Here is a 25867-nt window from a genome sequence, read left to right as displayed (position 1 = left end):
CTGAATTTTAATATCCCATCTTGGTTTCTTCTGTCAGTATCTATGTACATCTTTCTTGATAATATTATATTAAATCACTGCGTTATCTATAATTTTTTTTCAATGTCTGCAAAATATGTTTTTATTCCTTTAAGTATCTGATAAAGAGCTTTTAACATCTCACTTATGATCTTTTAAAAATTTAATTTATGTATTCTAAACCATTACTTAATTACATCCTTTGCCAAAGCACTTGTTGGGATCTCTCGCCCCAGTGTATAATGCATTTTTAAAGCCATAGTCTGTGCGAGGACCATTTCATCGAACCATTCCTATTTCCAGCATGAAGAGCAATATATCTGCAATGAATAATTAACAAATATTATGACTAATAAAACTGAGTCAAATGTCATTCTAATGATTACCTTTTTCCATCAATTTTTTTTGACTTACTCTATTTTTATTTTTTGTTCAATTTTGAAATATTACTTTCTCATCTAAATACACACATTGAAATAACAAGTCCTCCTTGATTTCATTATATGCTATTCAAAATTGAATTCTTTTAAAAGTAATGTTTATAAGTTTCAACAGATCTCGTCGTGGGTTGTATTTACACTATTTAAATCCTATATTTCTAAACGGTTTATGAAGAGATATTCTTCATCTCCCAAAGATCTCCATATTTCAACTTTTCCTATGGGTATCTTCCAGACTAACTGTTTCTTCTGAAGTAATTGTATTAAATTTTGCTTATATCAAAAAAACTACTCAGTATTTTTAAACATTTTGTTAATTTGATGATATAGCATAATAATCATGATAGAGCTAACATCAAGGTGACCTTTGTTCATCACCCCCTTCGTATAGGGATGTTCTTCAATAACGTTCTGAAGAATTTTGCAGACGTTTGACAATGAGCTAAATTTTGCGGGATGATTCGGTTATTTGTTCGAACGTATCAGATAACATTGCATCTCCTTTTAGCTAGAATAAAATAAGAAGGATATTATTATCTAATCCTAAAAATAATTTACAAATTGTGATAAGCAATATATTAAATATTGTTAGGATGCGAGTTAACTGTTATTTTGAATAGACAAAAAGTAATCACTGTTTTTATATGATTAATATTCAATACAATTACAGGAGAACACTCATTATTTCACACATAAGAATAAAACAACATTTGGCAAAAGAAGCCATATGAAAATACTTAATTTTGAACATTTAAATGTAATACAGACCTCTGCAAGCGACACTGCCTGTCACCCACCTCTCTTTCCCCTTGTACTCTTTACCAGCACACTTATAGTTTCGCATACATCATGTCAAAACCGTATCCTGTCTCAAATGTACCGAGTTTATTATAATATTATCATCTTAACATTAGATTTCCCGGATAATCAATCCTAAGGAATTATTTCCATTCAGAAAAGTAAAACTTGACCTAAATATGTAGTAGGATTCTGAAAAAGGAACTTACATAATAAAGTTGCCAGTTTCGAAAATAATTAAGTTTTCCAATTTCTCCCTTAAAATTACCAGCAAGCGGTTTACTTTGCGAACTATCTCGCGCCAGACCTCTGATCTGGTCTGATGGCCTTATTGAGAAATATTAGTTCGGTTCGCGCCCTACAGAAAATATTAATTAATGAAACTTAAATTGAACTTTTATTTAATAAGAGATGCACCTCGGAAAGAGTCCAATTAAATTCTGAAATCCACTATTCCGACGTTAAATTTTAAGTTTCCGTTTTTTAGCTCCGGATTATAATACCTGAGATATTCTGCTATATAAATCATTAATTCAGGACTTGTTAATAAAAATGTAATACAAAAATAAACATTCTAAAAATCTATTAGAAAATATTTTTAAAAAAATATTTTAGAAAGTGTTTCAGAACAAATGTCTATATGAAAATATTTTGAGAGGGCATCAAAAGATTAACAAAAAATAGTTCAAAAATATCTCACATTCAAGAGTATTTTGATAGTATTTCGATATAAAGTATGTTAAAATAGATTTCACAAAGTATTTTGAAGAGACATTTTGAAGAGATCTCAAACAACATTTGGTAAAATAGTTTTAAAATATCACAGAGAAAGACATATATATATATATATATATATATATATATATATATATATATATGTATATATATATATATATATATATATATATATATATATATATATGTATATATATATATATATGTATATGTACATATATGTATATATATATATATATATATATCGTTACTGTAACAGGTCAATTGAAAAGTTTCCGGCCTGAAACATAGATGGCGCTACTAGAATTAAATCCATAGGTTTGTTAGTTAGCCCTAACCCTCACAAGATGTGTGTATAAGTTAACAGCGGTCGGATCATTAGTTTGTGATTTATAGCATTTTAAGTGAAGCAACTTTTATTATTGTGAAAAAAATGGATAAATAGGAATTTCGCGTGTTGATAATATATTGCTTTTTGAAGAGAAAAAATACAGCTGAAGCAAAAAGTTGGCTTGATGCCGAGTTTCCGAACACTGCCCCAGCAAAAATCAACCATCAACGATTGGTATGCTAAGTTTAGACGTCATAAAATGAGCACCGAAAACGGTGAACGCAGTGGACGCCCAAAAGAGTTTGTTACCGACGGAAACATTGTGAGTGTGAATTAATTTTGAATGACCGTAAATTGAAATTGAATGAAATAGCAGACACTCTAAAGGTATCAACTGAACATGTACATCATATCATTCACGAATATTTGCATATGAGAAAGCTCTGGGCAAAGTGGGTGCCGCGTGAAACCAATTTTGACCAAAAACAACGACGAGTTGATGATTCGGAGCAGTGTTTAGATGATCAAGCATAATAAACCCGAGTTTTTGCGTCGGGTATATCACAATGGATGAATCATGGCTCCATCATTTCACTCCGAAGTCCAATCGACAGTCATCCGAGTGGACTGCACACAATGAACCCGTTCCAAAGCGTGGGAAAACGCAACAGTCAACTGGCAAGGTTATGGCGTCTGTAGTTTGGGATGCGCATGGAATAATTTTCATTGACTACCTTAAAAAACGAAGGACCATCAACAGCGACTATTACATAGCGTTATTGGACCATTTGAAGGACAAGATCGCTGAAAGACGGCCGCATTTGAAGAAAAAGAAAGTGCTGCTTCACCAAGACAATTCACCGTTTCGGAAGTCAGTGAAAACAGTGGAAAAAATCCATGAATTGGGCTTCGAATTGCTTCTTCATCCACCGTAATCTCCAGATCTAGCTCCCAGCGACTATTTCCTGTTATCAGTTCTCAAAATAATGCTCGCTGGGAAGAAACGTTCGTCGAATGAAGAGGTGATCGACGAAACTGAGGCCTATTTTGAAGCAAAGATCAAATCGTTCTACAGAAATGGTATCAGAACGTCGGACGGTCGCTATAATCAGTGTATCATCCTTAATTATGTTAAATAAAAACAAACTAATTTTGGCAGAAAAAAATGTGTTTTACTATAGTAGGCCGGGGACTTTTCAATTGACCTGTTACATATTGAAGAATTTAATAAAAGAACGCTGATTTTTGTTATAGGTGAACCTGGACAAGATGGACAGCCAGGCCTGGCAGGGCCGATCGGATTAACCGGCCCCAGAGGTGATCCTGGCTTAGATGGTGCCGTAGGACCCATAGGCCCCCCTGGATCAAAAGGGGAAAAAGGTGAACGCGGCCCCCCTGGATCCGTAATCATGTCTGGCGGAAGTGATCAAATATTAACCCTGAAGGTAAGTAATACATCAATTATTCATCCTCAATCACCACTATTAGGCATATTCGTATTACACACATACGTATGCAGCATATTAAGTTTCCAAGAAGAAGAATATAAATTATACTAATATACAAGCAGTATAACTTAAGTACTTAAGTATAGTAATTTTATGTCAAGAATATTACGTTAATTATTAAGTCTTCAGAAGTTTTTTTATCGACAGATAATAATACCTGGAATATATTTGAATGTTTCTTTAGAAAAATAGTATTTATCTTGTATAAATACTGTTTCGGTCTACTAAGTATTTTGAATATATTTCAGATTGTATTTAAAAAAAAGTTTCAGAATAAAATTTAAGTATTATTTCAAACAATGTTATATTATATAAAGTATTAAGGTAAATATTTCAGAAAATACATATGTACACGCATATTATATATGTCGGTGGTCGTATACATATAGAGGACAATAAGTATGCATATTAGAATATAACACGTTCTCGAAAAATATATAAATTATACTAATTTACAAGCATATTAAAATTTATTATTTTAACTTTGGTAGGGTAATATCTAAACCAAGAATATAGATTAACCTCATTTCAATTAACCTTAATCTCGGGCCTTCATGAAATTTATGGTTATACCCACCATAAGGGGTTCTCTACCATATCTACCTTCTTAGACGGTTCATCTAGCTCCGGTACCTGAACCCCCATTATCCGGAACACTCAACAACGAGCCGATGGAGCATCATTTTAGCTAGCCACGTGTTTTCTGTTCACCCAGCTTTTCCAGACATTACATACAATGTGATATTTTATATTGTTTCAAGTCTAACAAATTAGACCCCAAAACTAAACAATAGAAAAACATTATAAATTATACAATTGTCTTTAATTTATTTATGAAATTAATTACATCGCAACACTTATATTCGGCTTTCACTCTATAATTAACTCACAAACGCTTCTTGTTTTGGATATTGAAATCACCCCTTCAGATAGAAGAAAATATGGATATATATGTTTATATTTAGTTTAATGAAAAACTAATTCGTCTTTATTTCCATTCAGTATATTTTATCAAAGGACATAGGTTATATCCGCACACTTGTCTCGTTCATTTATTAAATTTCGCTTCTACATTTAAAATATCTAGTAATTAATTATGTATTTAATTTGAAACTCCTTTGGTATACGGTTACATTATTCATTGAAATTACAAATTTGTTTCGAAGAGAATTTGTGGGCATATACAAATTATTCTCCAAAGAATTAAAATAGATAAAAAAACGTTCACTCTATTTACGGGAATTATGCGTACGACCCATTTCATATGGTTTATACGGTGAGAGTTTAAGCCGCGCTCTTTTACGAACTACATTGGAACAGAGGCTTACATAAAATTAATTATAGATACAATTGTTAAGCTTTAATGAATACGTTTTATCGAATAAGGGTAAATCGAATCAATAAAGTGAATTAATGAGCAAATAGTATTGTTAGATTTTGGCAACAAATTTTAATATTTCGTCTATTTTATGATGTAATGGAAGGAAATGTCGACTGAACTTTTGCAAGCTTTAAGGTAATGTGTACACTGATATTTTGTATTGATGCCATTTTAATATCTTATTTTCCAATTCTCATTTATATCTAAGATATACTTTATACTAACAGGTCAATTGAAAAGTCACCGGCCTACCATCGATAGCCACCAGTAAAACAAATTTTTTTCGTATAATTAGTTTTTTTTATTCAACATAACTCCCTTCAAGGAAGATACACTGATTATAGCGACCCTTCAACTTTTCGATACTATTTTTGTAGTACGATTTGTCCTTTGCTTCTGAATAGGCCTCAGTTTCGTCGATCACCTATTCATTCGACGAACATTTCTTCCCAGCGAGCATTCTTATGAGATCCGAGGAAATAGTCGCTGGCAGATCTGGAGAATACGGTATATGAGGAAGCAATTCGAAGCCCAATTCATAGATTTTTGCCATCATTTTCACTGACTGGTGACACGGTGCATTATCTTGGTGAAGCAGCACTTTCTTTTTCTTCAAATGTGGTCGTTTTTCGGTGATTTCGTCCTTCAAACAGTCCAATAACGCTATGTAATAGTCGCCGTTGATGGTCCTTCCTTTTTCAAGGTAGCCAATGAAAATTATTCCATGCGCATCCCAAAATACAGACGCTATAACCTTGCCATTCGGCTGTTGCGTTTTCCCACGCTTTGGAGCTGGTTCATCGTGTGCATGCATTCGATTTCTCACTTCCCCACCCGCCGTATTTTTTAGATCTTTCTCCTTCTGATTACTTCTTGTTTCGACGTATGTGTAACCTGTCCTAGCAGCGCTTTACTTCTCATGACGATACCAAAAAATGAGTCAAAAAATGAGAAAGAGTAGCGGCTCTCGATAGATAATATTTTCGTAAAATGTAAATAAAATATATTGTACCGATTATTAACAGAAAAGACTTTAGAACTAATTTAATGCCCTAATAGTTTTATCAGTAAATAATTTTTAAGTTGAATAAATAGTTTATCGGAAACCATGTAAGCACTTAATAGACACTATATAAGATCCGTCACAACGTCGCAAATAAGGCACAAAAAATATATAACGTGGCCTTTCAGAACTAAAACGGCACCTTGAATATTTCAAACCGCATTATTGGAACTATCGAAACGATGAAAAATGTATTTAACACATTGCCAGTCGGGCGAAATTCGCATGAACGTTTTAATTTTCCGAATGGAGGGATCCCCAATTCGATAGTTCGTTCCTTTAAATATACAAATTAATGTTTCGGAATGTTATCCATTAATGCTCATAATAATTGCACGAGGTTAAGTTATAAAGTTTCGTTACGAGCTCACTAATAACTTCATGAAATTCAATTATTTGTTCGAATTTTCGATTTAGACGCTTCAAAGTATTTTAGTTATTATTAGCCATGGTTATATTTTACTGTTCAAGTACTAACAGGCATTTATTTCAACTATGGCTTTATTTAATCGAAATTTACAGTAAACAAAAAATTATGGAAATTCAATTTCATCAAATCATTTTGTTCATTGGCGAATAAAAATAAAGACTGGTTTATATCTCTATTTTTTGGAGAATCTCGCCAAGGGGTGTTATGCATATAAACTCTACACGTTCGATGGTTGAAGAATTTTTCTTAATTCGTTCAAATTTTCTATCACTAAATCTCAATCAGCTCAAACCCAATGCCCTTATATCAATTTTCGATGTAATATTATTAATTTTAATTAACTTGCAAAATTAAAGAAGAGGGGTGTCAACTAAATCTTACAAGTCAAACAACAGCTAAAGTTAATGTTGCCAATCCTAAATTAAATGAAGTGGTAAGATTATTAAATATTGTAGAAATAAGTTTTCATACATATGAAAATAATGAAACTTTGCCAGTAAGGTAAGGCTATGGTTAAAGATGTACATAGTTTATACAATCTAGAAAACATAAAAAAGTGATAATGAATAAAAAATGATAAACAAAAGCTTTAATATTATAACTGTCGATAATAAAATGTCATGAAAAAAAAATACACTACTAACTGATACTTAGTTTACGTTAGGTTTACGTTAGCATTTGATAATGATTGTATTCAGAAAATATACAGGATAACGCAAATATTACGCTGTACGGTAGAAATTATCTCAATCAATGGGTCAACATTAATTCCGCAATGCAATAAGTGTCAAGCATTTGTGCATACACAAAATTATCGTGATAGAGAGACAGCCAAAATGTGTTAAGTGAGATGGCAGATATCACACAATCGTCAAAAAGTGCAAAATTAAAAACCGAAATGGGTTACCTGCGGAGAGGAGTATCCTGCTAATTGTCAAAGTTGTGTTGTTGTAAAAGAATTACAAAAGCTCCAAAACAAAAATGGTTATAAGACTAAACCAAAAATAATATCCTAAAAGGGACATACGAAATGTACAAAAAGAAAGCATAACTAATCCAAAAATATTAAATCATGCTCCTGTAGTTGCTATAGTATAGTAAAAAAAAACAAAAGAAAATGTTTTGGTACTACAACTTATACTAAACAAAATACCCAAAAGATTTTTTTTATTGAGTGTGGACAAAATACTAGACGGGGGCATTAATAAAAAAAATCCTTGAAAAATGAAAACAAGAAAATTAAATGAATGAAACCTTCAAAATTATGACTTGGAATGCAAATTCTCAAACATTAAGAGCTTCAGGCAATCCTTGAAATAAATAAGATGGCTGTATGTCTGATATCAGAAACACATTTTACCAAGAGAGGCTACAAAAGAGAGAATATTCAATAAGAAGTAACAGAAATATCATACACAAATTCTAAAATAAGGTACTGCGAAGTACTGTAGATTGTTCTGTACATTTGTTAGGCAGATTATGTGGTCCTGAAGGTAGAAACTGTCGATAACGTTATCAAGGATTATGCCCAAAAAATTAACAGAGGTTCCTTAATTAGCGCACTATTGTTGAAATTCTCCAGTTCCTAGATAACAATAGCTTAATCAGAAGATTAAAGATAGTAAAACAATTTTATCCAATTTAGTGAAGTTGTAAGTCAAACTCATATGTGCTCATTAACGTCAGAGATATAGACGTTAATCCCGAAGTGTATATCGCTGAATAAGTAATTATTTATTATATTTAATTATAATTATTTATATATTGAAGGCGATTTTGAACTAACTTTTGTCAATTTGGCAAATTGCTATACCAAGTAATAACAATTTTTATTAAAAGACGATGAAATCAATTATCAATCACTGGAAGAAATTATGTTACACATTAGATAAGGAAGAACCATTTTCCCATCTAACAAAATAACTTCTGTATAAAACCCTTGTTTTCTAAAGTCGGTTAAGGGCCTTTATGAAAAAAACTTATTTAGTTTTTAAGATAAAATATGCCGTCCTCGTCAGGACGAACTTCGTGTCTGGTTTTTGTAACTCTCAAAGAACATTCCCTCTTTTAACAGACTATTATGTTTGGTGGCTTTCCTGGAATAATATATAAGGCAACTTAGAAAAAAAGTCTTTTCCAATTTGTATTAAAAGCAATAAAAGCCCGGCTATACCCGAAATTACATTAGAGAAATTATCTCCTTATTTAATTTTAAATAAAATTAGATTAAATATGTTTTTCTAGTCTAATTTATTAATTATTTACTTATTTTTATTACAGTAATTAAAAAACCAACTGCCTCTGGAACTTTTTAGGATAGGTTTTTTTTTTTTTTTTTTTTTTTTTGTTCTGGCCTAAAAACCAGGCGGTGGAATGCATGACGCATACCTGGTCGCGGAGACTTGCCCTGGAGTGACAAGTTGGACCGGGTTATGTGGGACTGCCTCTGGGCTTACCAATACACTAAACCGAAACCGCCTCACAGTTGACCCCTGTGGATCACTACTGCTACTGCATTAAATTTGGGGATATGGCACCCGCTGATCGGGCAGCCGTTATTGGGCACGAGAGCCCGGCGATTCTATTGATTCGCGAACCTGAGTTAACACACAACTGGGTACTGTTGTATGGGGGCAAAAGTTATGACTGTAGCGACGGATGAGGTCGTTTCAGCCTGGAAAAGGGGGAGAGCTTAGCGGTGACGCGGTGCTAAGCTCCCAGCATGTCGACCAGCTCGCGAACAAGCGCGTTTTCAGAAGAACTTGAGCTGAGTTGTTGTTTGTGGAATGATTGAGATATGAAGTGCTTGATTTCTGGAGTGTCAGTTTCCCTATGGATTTGATTATTTCTGACAAACCATGGAGCGTTTAATATTCTCCTGAGGAGCTTATTTTGGAAAACTTGAAGCCGTTTGACCTGGTTGGGTGTAACAAACTTGAAGTAGACATTAGATCCGTAGAGGAGTACGGACCGAATTAACATCTTGTAAAATAAGCATTTGATGGAGATGGGAAGCCTGCTAGAAGGGCAGATCAGAGGAGATAGCAGGTTTGCTATCCCCGAACCTTTTTGGATTGCTTTCTGGATTTGGGAATGCCAACCGAACCGCCGGTCGAAGTGAAGACCTAGGTACGTGACGTTATCCAGCCATGGAATTATTGCGGTGCCGATCTTAAGTTGCGAGACGCGCAGTGCGTAACGCTTCTTGTGGAAAATGATGGCCTGGGTTTTCAGGGGGTTGATTTGCAACCTCCAGAATTTGAACCACTTGACCGCATGATCGAGCTGCTTCTGTAAACGCTCATGAATTGTAACTTCGAACCTGGCGGCCGTGAAGAAAGCAGTGTCGTCAGCGTAAAAGGCGACGTCAATATGCTCTTTTCTCGGCATATCTGAAATAAAGAGATTAAATAAGGCTGGGGCCAGCGGGGAACCTTGAGGTACGCCAGCATCGATTTGTTTACGACTGGAAAGTGACGCCCTGATCTTGACCTGGAAAGATCTGTCCGAGAGATAGGACTTGATGAGAGCGGTTAGGTCTTCTGGGAGGCCTAACCGCACGCACTTTGCGAACAATCCGTCGTGCCAGACCTTGTCGAAGGCTTTGGTTAGGTCCAGAAGAACTGCTCCAAGCTTTTTACGTTGGTCAAGAGCATGATGGATGTGTGCAGCCAGACGGGAAGCTTGATGGACGGATGAGTGGTGAGCGCGAAAGCCGAATTGTTCATCTGGAATGATGTTGTTTTCCTTTGTGAAAGAGTTGAGAGCGTAGAGTATTGCCCTCTCGGCAAGCTTCGAAATGGCGCTGAGAAGGCTGATAGGCCTGTAATCAGATGGAGATGATTTTGCTCCTTTCTTGGGTATAACCGCTATATGTGCGTGTTTCCAAGACGCCGGGAAGTGTTGCAGTCTCATGATGGAGTTAATAATGTTTGCCAGTTCTGCGAGTTGCTTATGCGGGAGCTTTTTTAACTGGGTAATCGATATTCCATCGAAACCTGGAGATTTTTTGGTTTGAAGTTTGCCGATCATAGTCTGTAGAGACTTTGGAGATACAAAATGGTTGAGAAGAAAGGCGGGGGTTACTGGTCTTTTGACGGAGTTGGATTCGTTGATGACAGTGTCAATGTCTTTAGTTTTAGTGTTCTGTGCGGGTGGGAGGCATTTCATTTGAGCTTCGTAGGTCTCTGCAAGGAGCTCGACTTTTTCTTGGTCAGTGACTGCAAAATTTCCTGTAACCGCTGACTTCAGGGGAGGGATGACATTGTGCGTCTTCCCCACGAGGCATTTGGAGACACGCCAGAAGGAAGGGGGGCCATCCAGCCTTTGGTCCGCGAGAAATGAGTTCCATTTCATTGCTCGCCAAGTCGAGACGGCCGCCCTTACCCTCTTGCATGCTCTGTTCGCCTCCCTTTTGTCTGCAGCATCAAGGGTGAATCGAGCTAATCTGCATAAACCGTTTTTGATGCGAATTTCACGTTTAAGAGAAGCGGGAAGATTGTTTTTCCACGGCTGGGGTTGTGATGAAATTTTGACTGTGGAAGATTCGTGAGCAGACTGAATATCGCGAGTTAGCTTGAGTACGGCTTCCTCGAGGTGTTCTGGTGTGTTAATTTTCGGAATTGGATCGGATTTCAGGAGGAGAGATTGGTAGTTTTTCCAGTCGGTTTTTTTCCTGAATCTTGTTAGTAGGACTTGAGTGGTGGCGCAGTTTCCGAGTTTGAGAAGGACCGGACGATGATCAGAGTCTAGTTCGTCAAGGACTCGAACTTCGGAATCGCGATTTACGTCTTGAAGAATAAAGAAATCAAGGATTCTTGCTGCGCCTTGAGAGACTGTACTAGGGTGATGGGTGGGTTCATCTGGCAAGGCAAGACCGTAGCCCAGATCTGCACTTAGAGCTACGATGGCGTTACCTGCGGGATTCGCTCTGGAGCACCCCCAGGTGGGGTGGTGGGCGTTGAAGTCGCCACCTATTATTTTCGGAAATTTTCCTTCGACGAGTGATCGGTATTCGGCATAGTTGAATGCAGAAGATTTCCTGTACAGGGATGTAATCACGAAGGGACGTTCTTGGATATCGATTTTAATGGAGGTTGTTTCGAAGTTGTTTACTGATAACGATGGAAGGAGCTCGTGTTTGACTCCTTTTCTGACGAGAATGGCGGTTCCACCGCCTCGACCCGGAGTTCTATTGTTTCTGTAGACAAAAAAGTGTTCAAAAGAGAGACGATGCGAAGGTTTCAGGAAAGTTTCCTGGATGAGCACGATGTCGACGTCATAGAATGTAATGACGTCCTCCAATTCCGCTTGCTTTCCGCGTAAGCTATTTGCATTCCATGTCATCAATATAAGAGATTTCGGAACAGCCATTTCGAAGAGTTAAAGGCTGCTGAAAGTTATAGAGACAGGTAAGTGTTGCCGCTTAGGCGGCGACATTTGGAAAAAGACGAGCAAGTTGGTGAGCCAGGGCGATCACTTGTAGGAAAGCCTGCGGGTCAGTAAACGCCTGCATTGTGGAGTTAAGGTCCGGTGTATTGGTTGGAGCAGGCTGGGTAGCGCTGGCTAATTTTTGGGCTAGCTTTCTGCCACCTTGGTTACTCCATGCAGAACCTTGTGGAGGTCTGGTTTCGGTCGGAATTTTTGGTTTTCTTGGAGCAGGACGGCAGGTGCAACCGCTGAAGTTTGCGGTATGAGTTTCACCGCAGTTGCTGCACTTTGGAGGTGCTTCTGGGATTTTGGTACAGGATCTAGTGTCGTGATGCCCGGCACATTTGACGCACCGTGGGGGGGCTCGGCAATATGAGCTGGAGTGCCCGAAAAGCTGGCAGTTGAAGCACTGCACTGGCTGGCCGTTTCCTCTCTGGACCTCGACCTTCACTGTGATGACGCCGAGTTTGGTCATATATATGATCTGTCGTTCTTCGCGAGGGACAACTACCTGAACAATTGGTAGTTCTATCCCGGATTTTAATTTCCATCTTTGCACAAATTTGGGATGGAAGCCTTGATCAAAGAGAAGTTCACGTACTTCGTCAATGCAGAGTGATTCTGGGATGTTTTTTATTATTACCCGGAATGCTCTCTCCTCCGGATGACAGAAGGAATGGTAAGGGTAATTCCTTTCCTCGAGCAGGGTAGTAAGTTTACGGTAATTGTCGCTTGTGGCGACGAATAAGAAAATGCCGTCCTTTTTATTTCGGGTTATAATGTCTATTGATTGTGCCTTAGTAATTCTAATGAGCTCCATGAACCTCTTCTTATCACGGAGCACTATAGGCGGAATTTTTTCCTTTGGGGGACTTTGAGAAACAGTCGCCGAAACGGTTGGCACTGTTTTTGCTGTGGAGGTTAAGACTTGTTTAGTGACCTGGCTACTTACCTGCGCAGGCTGGTCTTGGGTTGGTCTTGTGGTAACTTGTTTCGGTACTGGCTGTGGGGCCGTCTTGGTGGTCGGCTTGTTTTGCACTGGTCTGGTGGCAAATTTTGTAATCGAAGGCTGTACGTTAGCCTTGGCTTTCGATTGGGTAGATTTAGTGGCTGGCTTGGCTACCGGAATGGGTTGTGATTTGGGAGCCTGTTTTCCCTTGTTGCCGGCCTTCGGCAGCTGGCTTTCCTGAGGTGGAGTGACGGGCCCTCTTTTCCTTTTTCCCACCAAGGTGAAACCGTCTTCTGAGTCTTCAGTTTGGTCTAAGTGTTGTGTCGGTTTAGCTGGTGTCTGGGACTGAATTTCTATGGCAGCGGGAATCTTTACTTCCATGGCATCTCTTTGATGCTTCATGAATTGTGTTATCGTAGCTGTGAGAGTTTTTATTTCTTCCTTGAGCTCTTCGGAAGCCTTTTCGCTCTTTTCCAGCTTTTCCGTCTGTTTGTTCAGGGCGTCTGTTTGGGCTTTTGCGAACGTTTTAAGGTCAGCTATCTGCTTTCGCAGGTCTTCGTTCTGTTTTCTCAATTCCGTTATAAGCACTTCTCGGCTGTCTTCTGAAGATGGTCCATTTGAATTTGAAACACTGGGATTATGTTCAGGAGGCGACGTCGGCTCTGACGTACATGACGCCATTGCCTTGTCTGTAAAAACGCCTTTTCGGCGCTTACAGACGCTTTTTTTTTTTACGTAGGCACTGGTGAAACGTGATAACGGGTCGACCGTCTTAGGGAAAGTTTCGGGTAATTCTCGGAAGCGCAGGTAGGTTCGGCGGACCGGACACGACCGTTCTCTTCGAGAGCTAGCACGGAACTTTTTAGGATAGGTGTTGTTATAGTTAGTTATAAAGTGTGCTTTAAAGATATACAAATAATATACAAATATAAACATACTAATATAAATATAATTTCTTTGTAACTCTCAAAGAACATTCTCTCTTTTAACAGACTATTATGTTTGGTGGCTTTTCTGGAATAATATATAAGGCAACTTAGAAAAAAAGTATTTTCCAATTTGTATTAAAAGCAATAAAAGCCCGGCTATACCCGAAATTACATTAGAGAAATTATTTCCTTATTTAATTTTAAATAAAATTAGATTAAATATGTTCTTCTAGTCTAATTTATAAATTATTTACTTACTTTTATTACAGTAATTAAAAAACCAACTGCCTCTGGAACTTTTTAGGATAGGTGTTGTTATAGTTAGTTATAAAGTGTGCTTTAAAGATATACAAATAATATACAAATATAAACATACTAATATAAATATAATTTCTTTGTAACTCTCAAAGAACATTCTCTCTTCTAACAGACTATTATGTTTGGTGGCTTTCCTGGAATAATATATAAGGCAACTTAGAAAACAAGTCTTTTCCAATTTGTATTAAAAGCAATAAAAGCCCGGCTATACCCGAAATTACATTAGCGAAATTATCTCCTTATTTAATTTTAAATAAAATTAGATTAAATATGTTTTTCTAGTCTATTTAGTCTATTATTTATTATTTCTAGTATATTTATTAATTATTTACTTATTTTTATTACAGTAATTAAAAAACCAACTGCCTCTGGAACTTTTTAGGATAGGTGTTGTTATAGTTAGTTATAAAGTGTGCTTTAAAGATATACAAATAATATACAAATATAAACATACTAATATAAATATAATTTCTTTGTAACTCTCAAAGAACATTCTCTCTTCTAACAGACTATTATGTTTGGTGGCTTTCCTGGAACAATATATAAGGCAACTTAGAAAACAAGTCTTTTCCAATTTGTATTAAAAGCAATAAAAGCCCGGCTATACCCGAAATTACATTAGCGAAATTATCTCCTTATTTAATTTTAAATAAAATTAGATTAAATATGTTTTTCTAGTCTATTTAGTCTATTATTTATTATTTCTAGTATATTTATTAATTATTTACTTATTTTTATTACAGTAATTAAAAAACCAACTGCCTCTGGAACTTTTTAGGATAGGTGTTGTTATAGTTAGTTATAAAGTGTGCTTTAAAGATATACAAATAATATACAAATATAAACATACTAATATAAATATAATTTCTTTGTAACTCTCAAAGAACATTCTCTCTTCTAACAGACTATTATGTTTGGTGGCTTTCCTGGAATAATATATAAGGCAACTTAGAAAACAAGTCTTTTCCAATTTGTATTAAAAGCAATAAAAGCCCGGCTATACCCGAAATTACATTAGCGAAATTATCTCCTTATTTAATTTTAAATAAAATTAGATTAAATATGTTTTTCTAGTCTATTTAGTCTATTATTTATTATTTCTAGTATATTTATTAATTATTTACTTATTTTTATTACAGTATTTAAAAAACCAACTGCCTCTGGAACTTTTTAGGATAGGTGTTGTTATAGCTAGTTATAAAGTGTGCTTTAAAGCTATACAAATAATATACAAATATAAACATACTAATATAAATATAATTTCTTTGTAACTCTCAAAGAACATTCTCTCTTTTAACAGACTGTTATGTTTGGTGGCTTTCCTGGAATAATATATAAGGCAACTTAGAAAAAAAGTCTTTTCCAATTTGTATTAAAAGCAATAAAAGCCCGGCTATACCCGAAATTACATTAGAGAAATTATCTCCTTATTTAATTTTAAATAAAATTAGATTAAATATGTTTTTCTAGTCTAATTTATTAATTATTGACTTATTTTTATTACAGTAATTAAAAAACCAACTGCCTCTGGAACTTTTTAGGATAGGTGTTGTTATAGTTAGTTATAAAGTGTGCTTTAAAACTATACAAACAATATACAAATATAAACACTAATCACTATATTCTTTCTACATGTGATCTCTAAATTATTTGAAAAATTATACATTAAGAGACTCAAAATAATTGCAGAGGAGAAAATTATTATTCCGGACCATCAATTTGGCTTCCTCAATAAACACGGAACAACAAAACTAATACGTAGATTAGTCAACCAAATTAACTTAACGATAAAAAAATATTGCTCCGCTGCATTTCTCGATATTTCTGAGGCTCTCGACAAGGTGTGGTACATTGAACTGCATGTTAAATTGAAAAAAAATTGCCCCATACGCCTCACAAAGACACATTTTATTGTTAAGCAGTGTGACGAATACACTGACCTATAACCAATATATTTTGGTGTTACGCAGGGCAGTGTTCTTGACCCATTGTTATATCTGTTGTATAAAGTTGACTTAACGACCTCAAGAAACACTAGGGTTGCAACATATGCTGATGATACAGCGGTTTTATCATCACACGAGGATCCAATATCAGCTTCATCTTAACAAAGTGGAATTGTGGTTGAAAACGTGGCGTATCAGAGCAAATAAGACAAAATCTACTCGTGACATTCACCCTTTGTAGAAGAACATGTCTCTCAGTAAAATTAAATAATCATGAATCGCAAGCAGACAACGTTAAATATCTGGTAATGCATTTCGATCGACGTTTGACATGGCCTTAAACTAAACCAAATGTACAGGCTGAAAGGGCGTAAATCTAAATTATCATTAGATAACAAGTTTTTGCTATATAAGTCAATACTTAATCCCATTTGGACCTATGGTATTGAACTGTGGGGTACTACTAGCAAATCTGACATAGATATCCTCCAGAGGTTCCAGAATAAAGTGTTGGGAGTCATCGTCGATGCCCCATATTACGTATCCAACAAATTGATTCAGCGCGATATCCACATATAACCCATGACGAGTGTAATTCGGAGTGTTAGTACTCTGAAAGACTGTTAGTGCATCACAATGCACTCGCCAAACAGTTAAATGTGCGCGTTGACAATGAAGTACGTAAGCTCAAACGCAAACTGCCATACGAACTGATTAATAGACACATAGAGTGAGATTTAATAATCTCTAGAATCAGCTAGAATAGTTTTTGGAATAAGTTAGAATAGACTTTAAAATAAGGTAGAATAGTATCTAGAATAAGATTTAGATTATAAGTTGTACAGTAGACCATTTACTGAAGTAATCTACTACATGTCAGCATAGTTATATTATATAACTGAAATCGTATAATAATACTTATTGCCAACGGGCAGATTATTAACGTTCTAGGAGATTAATAAAAAAAACTATTCCCTCTAACGCATTTACCATGTCTGTACATACATTTTAACGTTTCATGTTTATATATATCGATCAAGAAAACCAAAACCTTATTTTTTAAAACATTTATTGATTGCATAAATAAAACATGAAACAATTTACTCTGCAATTTTAAAGGTTATTTCTTATACGACAGTTTCTAATTAAACTGACTCTTATAGCATCGATATTAGTCATTAAAAACGAATAAATTCACCACCTGAATTTCGCCGACGTCGAAACCACGCCGATTTCAACTTAATGACTCAAATCTCAACGTCGCCAAGGACATTACCTGGGTAATTTACTAGAAATAAATACATCGAGCTGCAGCACACCACCTCCACCGACAACAGCAGCAAAAAAAAAGAGGTTGGAAATATTATTTAGCAGGGTAACGGAATTTATTTTCTGCCAACGTTTGCTCGTTTGCAGGGGAAAAGGATACGTTTGTGTCTTGACAAATGGCTTGGCCTATATGAGATTTGGGGAACTTATGAGACATGGGACACCTCATTTTGCTTAATCTACTGTAATGTGGTATTTCTGTAACACGGATGTTTTCGTATATTTGTTAATTTGTCGTATACGGCTTTATTAAATGACGAAGTGGTGCCATTAGGTCTGTTATCAAAACAGGAGATTACGGAGGCTCGCCCAAAATTTAAAATAATAGCTCAATTTCTTTGTTCGTGGGTTATTTCAATGAAGATTGCTTCCATTTTTCCCTGCGGATGTAGCGGTGAGGTTTATAAAAAAATCTCGTTTCCTTTTTTGAATGGAATTATTAAAATGATTTCGTTTACTATATAATGAGAATTACGTTACATATAAACGATAATTTATTATATAGTCAGCTCTTCATATAATCAGCAAAAAATAATATTATCCTGAATTCTTGATTATTTTACTTTGTGAAAATATTTATACATTTCTATCAAGATCATACATTGATTTAGATGATAATTAATTAGAGTAGACGTTCTATGATTCACGTTACCTTATTTATTTTAGATTCATTTAATATATTTTATATATGTTCATTATATATACATTCGCTTCACATATTTAGTAAAATTTTAGTATTAATTAAGATTCATACTTATTTTACTCTATGAAACGATCTCCTATATATTAAGTAGATGCGAGATTATATTAACTACATACGTTGAATTAGATTTCGACATTCTAAGATTTAGCTATTTCTTTCTAAAAATACTTGCTGAACTAATATTAAAATAAGTCGCCTACATTTTAAATAACTGCGTTCTATAATTATTTACTCCAGTTTCCTTTTACAGAACAGTTATTAAAAAAAATATTTTACAATTTAATGGGAATTACATTACAAATTTAAAATTATATAATGAACTTTTTACATAATCAGTAGAACATGATATAAATAAGGATTCATTTTTATTTTACTTTATTAAACCATCTCCTATAAATTTACTTGATATTAGTTTCTATTGAGAACAAACAATGAATTAGATTTAAACATACTTTGATTTATATTGCCTCATTAGCTTCTTTTAATATTGGCTATGTTTTCTAGAGATATTTTTGAAATGGTTTGAAAATAATTCGGCAGCTAACGTTTCTACCTACATATGTCCAATAATTTTTTATAGATAGAAAATATTGATTAAAATAAAAGGTCATTTAATTTAGAAAATTCCCCGGACTACCATAGTAAAACACATTTTTTTCGCAAAATTTGTTTTTTTTTATTCTACATAATTTCCTTCAAGGGCGATACACTGATTATAGCGACCCTCCAAATTTTCAATACCATTTTTGTAGTACGATTTGTCCTTTGCTTCAAAATGGGCCTCAATTTCAGCGATCACCTCCTCATTTGATGAAAATTTCTTCACAGCGAGCATTCTTTTAAGATCTGCTAACAGAAAATAGTCGCTGGGGGCCAGATCTGGAGAATATAGTGGATGAGGAAGGTATTTGAAGCCCAATTCATGGATTTTGCCATCGTTTTCACTGACTTGTGACATGATGCATGGTTTTGGTGAAGCAGCACTTTCTTTTTCTTCAAATGCGGTCGTTTTTTCGGCGATTTCATCCTTCAAACGTTCCAATAACGCCATGTAATAGTCACTGTTGATTGTCCTTCCTTTTTCAAGGTAGTCAATAGAAATTATTCCATGCGCATCCTGAAATATAGACGCCATAACCTTGCCAGCCGAATGTATACTTAAGCCTAATTGGTCATATGGAATCCAATAATGGGGAACCGGAACCGGTAGGAAGTCTAATATATTCATCATACAGCGGTTCCAAAATAAAGTGTTGCGTGTCATTGTCGGTGCTTCGTATTTTGCTTCAAATGAAGTGATTCAATGCGATTTTCCTCTAGAACCAATAACGAGTGTAATTCAACGTGTTTATGTGAAGTGCGCCGAAAGAGTGTCAGTGCATCCCAATGTACTCGCTAATCAGCTAAATTAGCGAAGTTACAGTGAAGTGCGTAGATTAAAATGTCTAACACCGTCCGGTCCGATTATTGGAAATATATAGACTTTAGAATAAGCATTAGAATAAAACTAATAAATTAAAATAGTATTTTGCACAAGAGATTAGTTAATGAAGTTATATTCTAGAACAAATACTTATTGCCCTCTGTGCAGCTTGTGGAACTACTAAGAATAATGAAAATAAAATTACTTCGCTTCATTTTACGCTTCACCAGTAATAACAGAGAGAACATTGCAACAACGTTTCTCCAATACTGGATTAGATATATATTTCATTCCATTTATTATTCCTCCTCGGTGCGCTGTATACTTTATGTACTGAAAACGACGGCCACTCCGACGCTTTTTGCGGCCTCAATAAAACGCAAACGCCCGAGATATGCAACCGAATCCCAATCGCGAACTTATTGGATGAAGCGATCGAAAATATCGGGACCTCGTCCATCGTTAACTTCCGGGGTTCTCCCGATCTCGGAACCGGGTCCCCGACCGCGAAACTATCTCGCAGCTGGCGGAAAGTGTCGACACTTCAAGGGAACCGACTAATTTCGGGCCACTTTGTGGCCTATCGGAATAGCGAGACTCGGCAGTCGGTTTCGTAGGCGAATTTATCGCCCAGTGCGGACAGGCATCGAATGCAATTAACTTTGTTATTAAACAGTATACGCGGTCGGCTCCAGGGGGAGGAGATTTTCGCGGTAACTTCTGCGGTCGAAATTATACGTGGGCCGATAACGATTCAACCATTATACTGTACTAATTAGTATTTCAACGCATTAACCGTCACTGTATCGGTTTATTTTCAATAGAAATCATTAATATATCAAGACAATTAAAAATATTTTTTGTTAGTCTAGATTTGTGTTAGTCATATTCAATAGCGTTGTCAAATGTTAATGTTAACTGGGTTGCAAGATTTGGTGTTCCAACAAAAATAACAACAGATCGAGGTAGGCGATTTAAATCGCATCTACTCACACACCTCACGGACGCTATAGGAATTGATCATTTATGAAATGCAGCGTATCATCCTCAAAGTAATGGGATAGTTGAGTTATTTCATCGGACATTAAAGAACGCACTGGCAGCCATAAACTATATAAAATGGATAGAAAGTCTGTTACTCATTGTTTTGAGTATTGGTTGTATTTTCAAGCAGAAAATACAGTGTACCCTGGCGGAGCCAAATAAGTAAACGTAAGGAAACTGAAGTTAACGATGAGACTATTAAAACCAGTAGAAGCGACCAACTACGCTAAAGAGAAACCATATGTCAATGTAGACCTTCCCGAAGCACCAGGTTTGTTTTCGTAAGAAGAGGCCAAGCAAAAACACCACCAAGCCCACCATACGAAGGGTATTTCAGAGTCTTGCATAGAGAAGAATAATACCTTAAAATCGATAATAATGGAAAAGAAGATCCTTTAAAACGTCGGTCCTTTAAAACCTGCATATATCTCTCAGGAGTCCCAGATATATGAAGAACTCCTGGAGTCAACCAGTTACAAGATCTATCTATAGGATCTCCGCGGAAAATTTCCTGCGAACAGCTAGATAGAGGGTTGCACTATGGTGATGTTAGGTCTATTCGTCTTATCGCGAACTGGCCAAAGACACAATCGACCAAACCATCGGCAGGTCAGAGTTCGGCATTCGACGCTCACCTAGCATACCTTCAATCAACAATCATCCATTCAACAATCAAACATTCATACATTTTCATTAGTTAATTAGTTGTATAATAGTTAGTGTTGATAACGTTATTTATGGTTCATTATTTTATTTGCCTTGGTATTTTTTGTTGAGGTCAAAATAAACCAAAACTTAAATTTTGTAACGTGCATTTGGCTGTTTTATTGGAAAAACTACAGGTAGCATTTCGGCACTCCAACAATCTATTAAAAAAAAAACATGTTACCAGGTCTACAAATTGATTTTAAACAGATGATGTTGCGACACCATGATCCATCGAGTAGATTTGTAACCAACTACATGTTGAAGCCTCACCGACTGGCTTCATTTTTCAGTATGTGTTATTTTATCAAAGTGTTAACAAACATTTTTAGTCCATTTTTGCATTTGCAGGACGTTTTGCTTTTTACATCAGTTTGAAGGAAAAGGCAGCTGAAGGACATCGAAACTGGTAACTTGTGTGAAACAAGTTATAACTTATAAATTATATAATGTGTAAAACTTATAGGAACCACGCTCAAGAGATATCACTATGTAAATTCTGGTTTTAACGTTTTGGGCGTGGTGATTTTGACGCCAGAGACAAAGAGAATTCTCGAAAGCCAAAAAAATATGGAGACGAGGATTTGACGGTATTACATCACGAAACCATAAATAAGGCTCGCTATCGACTACAGTTGATGCGTTTGAGCCTAATACTCTGCAAAAAGTAGTCGGAAGACGATCAAAGTCACAATAGCGTTATTCTTCGCATGACAACGCTCGACCATATGTTGCAAAACCGCTGAGAACATACATAGACTTGTTCGTTCTCATTATTACTTATGCGGACATATCTGGCCGTCGTAACCTGTAATGAGTGACGTTTCACTTTTTATGAAGATACGAAAAAATGGGTCGATTCGTGGATAGCATCAAAAGATACATCGTTCTTTCAAGATGGAATCCGTAAATTGCTTCAAAAATAGGAAAAAGTAAGGGCTATCGATATAGAGTACTTTGAATAAAATACATTGTATCAATTTTTCAAAATAAAAATATATGTGAGTCCAATGCATGTAGAAAGCATGCGACTGTTGTTTTTATAGATTTTTGTTCATCATTCGATTAAACTGACTCTTAATTCGTACAGCTTTGGAACGTGAGCATGTTCCCCTGTTATATACTGGAGCTAACTGACAGACCGCCTTCTATTATAAATGTCAATGGTATCTACTTTTAGCGAGTGTATGAGTAGCTGCAATTATTAATTCCATAAGATAAGCCTCGTGAGGTCGTCAAAAATGATGATAAAAATGAGATACAGTCAAGACTAAAGTATGGCTCTTTGAAACACTCATTTTGACTTTCGTCGTGTATAACTGTGAAACTTTTAAAATTCAAGTCTTTCATGTTGATATGATTTTAGATACGTAAAGCCTGCAAAATTTTTAAATGCAAAATTCTGCCTGTATCCCTCCAAAGTCAGCAATGGCGTTATTTAATTAAAATGGGACAATAACTTCGAATAACAAAGACACCGAATTAGTCACAGGTGCAATAAGCAAACATTAGACAGATGCGATACTCTGACACTCATAAAAAACATGGCAAGGGCATATATTCTAAAAATGAGTACTAGCATGGACGGAGGCTAGAACGCTTTCGTCCGATTGTCGACAAGTAATACGGTACCAGTAGCAGTACATTGCTTGAAAAATATATGTAGTTGAAAGCTTTCGCGGCTTTACTTATTATCAATAACAAACTAAAATTTATAACTCTTATTAGTTATATTGGATTTTAAGTTTAACTTATTAGCTCGACTCTTTTCTTCTTCATTCCTTTCAACTTCTATCCGGTCATTTTCCACTCTTCCGATGTCGTTCACTACCTTTATTTATCCCGTGCGTAGACAATATCATTCTCTTCTCTCTGCTTCTTCTTCCATCTTCCATTTCATTGTTGTTTGCAGTATTTTTCGCAACCTATATTCATCACTACAAGCCTCAATCTTTATTTCACGTTATTTCCAACCATGGGAATATCTCAAACAAAACTCACCACGTTATAAAACATATGTATTTGAACCGTATATTTCTATACTGAAATATTTAAAAATAACTAATTACTTGCTAACATATTATTATTACTTGTTGAACCAAAAACTTAGAACATATTATTCCTAATAATATATTCATGGTTCATTAACTTTGTTACTTTAGAAGTTCAGTTTTAAATATAATTTAATATTTATACGATAAAAATAATTAGAGTGATGAAATTGTCGTACTAAGTTAAATGCTTGCGAAACCTCGAGTTATTTTGTCGTCAAATAGTTTTCCTTAAATATTTTTTTTTCTGCAGTATTTAATACACTTAAAACTAAAGCCTAATTAAAAGTCTTTGATATGAGTATATTTAAAGGATATCAATTGAGATACAGAAAAGAAATATACATGAACATACTCTTTTGAGCCCCACCAAAAATTTTATATAAGCATACAGAATTCTCATCAGTGGCAAACAAAATTCATATTTTAATAAAAAGCATATTCTTTTAACCAGAAAATGTTAAATATGAACATAGAAATACGCTGTATTAATCATTTCTTGTCGTTTTCCGCATTTTAGATATTATTTGATAAATCTGTAGGCTTTGCGTTACTTTGTGCTCGTATTTTATTTTTTCATACTCTATGTATTGAATCATCAACTGAAATGTTATGAAAAAAATCTTTCCTATAGCATTCAATTTCTGACTTCTTGTGTGTACATCTTGTATGTTATTACGTTCTTAAGTTCTTAGTATAGCTGGCATATTGCTGCCCAGCATTGTTATATTTTAAGAAAATAATTCGCCCATAAAAACGACGAAAAAGTCTTAGTTTCAGAAGCATCAGAATATAATTAATATAACAGCCTCCATAGTCAATACAATGGCCACATCTCGACATAATCAAGCATCAAGTTTTGGAGCAGATGGTATATTTTCTTCTCCGACATCATCCAAGTAATTAATCGATGCTTTGGTAAAATAATAGGACAAAAGTACAATCATTCAGACAGAAACTATTTAGATAGTCTACAAATCTATTCCACGAAAAATTTCAGATATTTTAAAAGCAAAAGGTGGCCCAACTCCTTATTAATAACTAGTGATTGTGTATATGTCAAGTGTTCATGTTATTTTGTCAATCTACTAGACATTAATTCCTTTAGGTGCTGCATATTAAATATTTTATATTATACAAATGAAGTTTGTCTTAAAGATTTGATAACAAAATGAGTGCATATGCTCTTACTAATATTATAGAATTATTTCATGTTTACCAAAACCATAAAATAATTATAATATTAATAAAAACGTGATAAAGTTTCGCGTTATTTACATAAAAAAATTTTTTTCGTTGGGTAAAAATAGCTATAGGGGAAATGTTGTGTAAGTGTCGCGTAGTAAACGTTTCTTTTTGTAACGTAAGTCTCTTTTAAAGGAAGTATATTTTATTTTGACCTGACTCCTCAGAGCATTGTATTACGTTGATGAAATGAGCCAGCTCCAAAACGAGCATTCATTACAATTTATTCTCGTGACGAAAAAATCCCCCTCGGCCATATTCGGGCGACGTCACTCGCAACGAGGAGAATAGGAATGCAAAATATCCAATCTTCTAGAAGAATCTGGGAAAATATATCGATAATAAAGTACAGCATAAATTTTTATTGCGTGTCACTTGTTTTTCTTCAGAGGATAATTCAAAAGTTAGTCAACAAGATTTAGTTTAATGTTAGTGTTAAGTGTTACTGTAAAAAGTAGCAAGTCCATGTACTTTTGACAAGCTACTACAAATCACATGGCTCTATATCAAATGAATAACGTAACAATTAAATGTTTGTTATAAAATTTTGCCATATGAATTCGATACCCGTTATAATTGAAGCTAATGGTAAGCTGCCAAAAAACTGGTGTAACTATCATAAAACCTACTCAGATACAATTTTACGATTATTAGGAAAATAGTCCGAAGAATCATGGTTTATATTATTTCCTACAAACGGTGAGGTAAGCCTACGACCTTAACAGATTTTTATTAAAAACTAGCTGACCCGACAGACTTCGTCCTGTCAAAAAGATTTGTAATGTGGCAGTTTTTGTGCCTACGTATTTTAAAAAATTCTCCTGAACAGAACCATCACCCTGGTGATAGGGCGTTGTGAATAAAAAATAATTAAATAAAACATATATAAGGATTGAAAAGTAAGTAATCGCTTTATTGTTAATCATGTGAATCATAATTATTATTATTATTATCATTATATTGCTTTGTGGTATACGATGTTTTTTGTTTGATTACCTGGCGCATAGATAAACAAATCTGATGGTTTTCCAACACGGGAACAGGCAACATACAATTGACCATGTGAGAAACATGGGTTTTCTAGATTAATA

General features: G+C 35.0%; 1 protein-coding gene across 8 annotated transcripts in view; it reads left to right on the top strand.

Moving 5' to 3' along the window:
* Window positions 1-25867, top strand: part of Mp (collagen XV/XVIII-type protein multiplexin) — a 754107-nt gene that overhangs the window by 548629 nt on the left and 179611 nt on the right. For all 8 annotated transcript variants that reach the window (XR_013006194.1, XM_076407452.1, XM_076407453.1 and 5 more), the window contains one exon: window positions 3577-3767. Coding sequence is in view for 7 of the 8 variants with exons in the window: in XM_076407452.1 (XP_076263567.1) it covers window positions 3577-3767 (191 nt within the window). In the remaining variant the exon portion in view is untranslated. The remainder of the gene's footprint in view (window positions 1-3576; window positions 3768-25867) is intronic.

Source organism: Rhynchophorus ferrugineus, unplaced genomic scaffold (assembly GCF_030347505.1).
Source record: "Rhynchophorus ferrugineus isolate W39M unplaced genomic scaffold, kcgeb_rfMv2 rfM6, whole genome shotgun sequence".
Taxonomy (NCBI): Eukaryota; Metazoa; Arthropoda; class Insecta; order Coleoptera; family Curculionidae; genus Rhynchophorus; species Rhynchophorus ferrugineus.
This window is presented reverse-complemented; position numbering and strand designations above follow the sequence as displayed.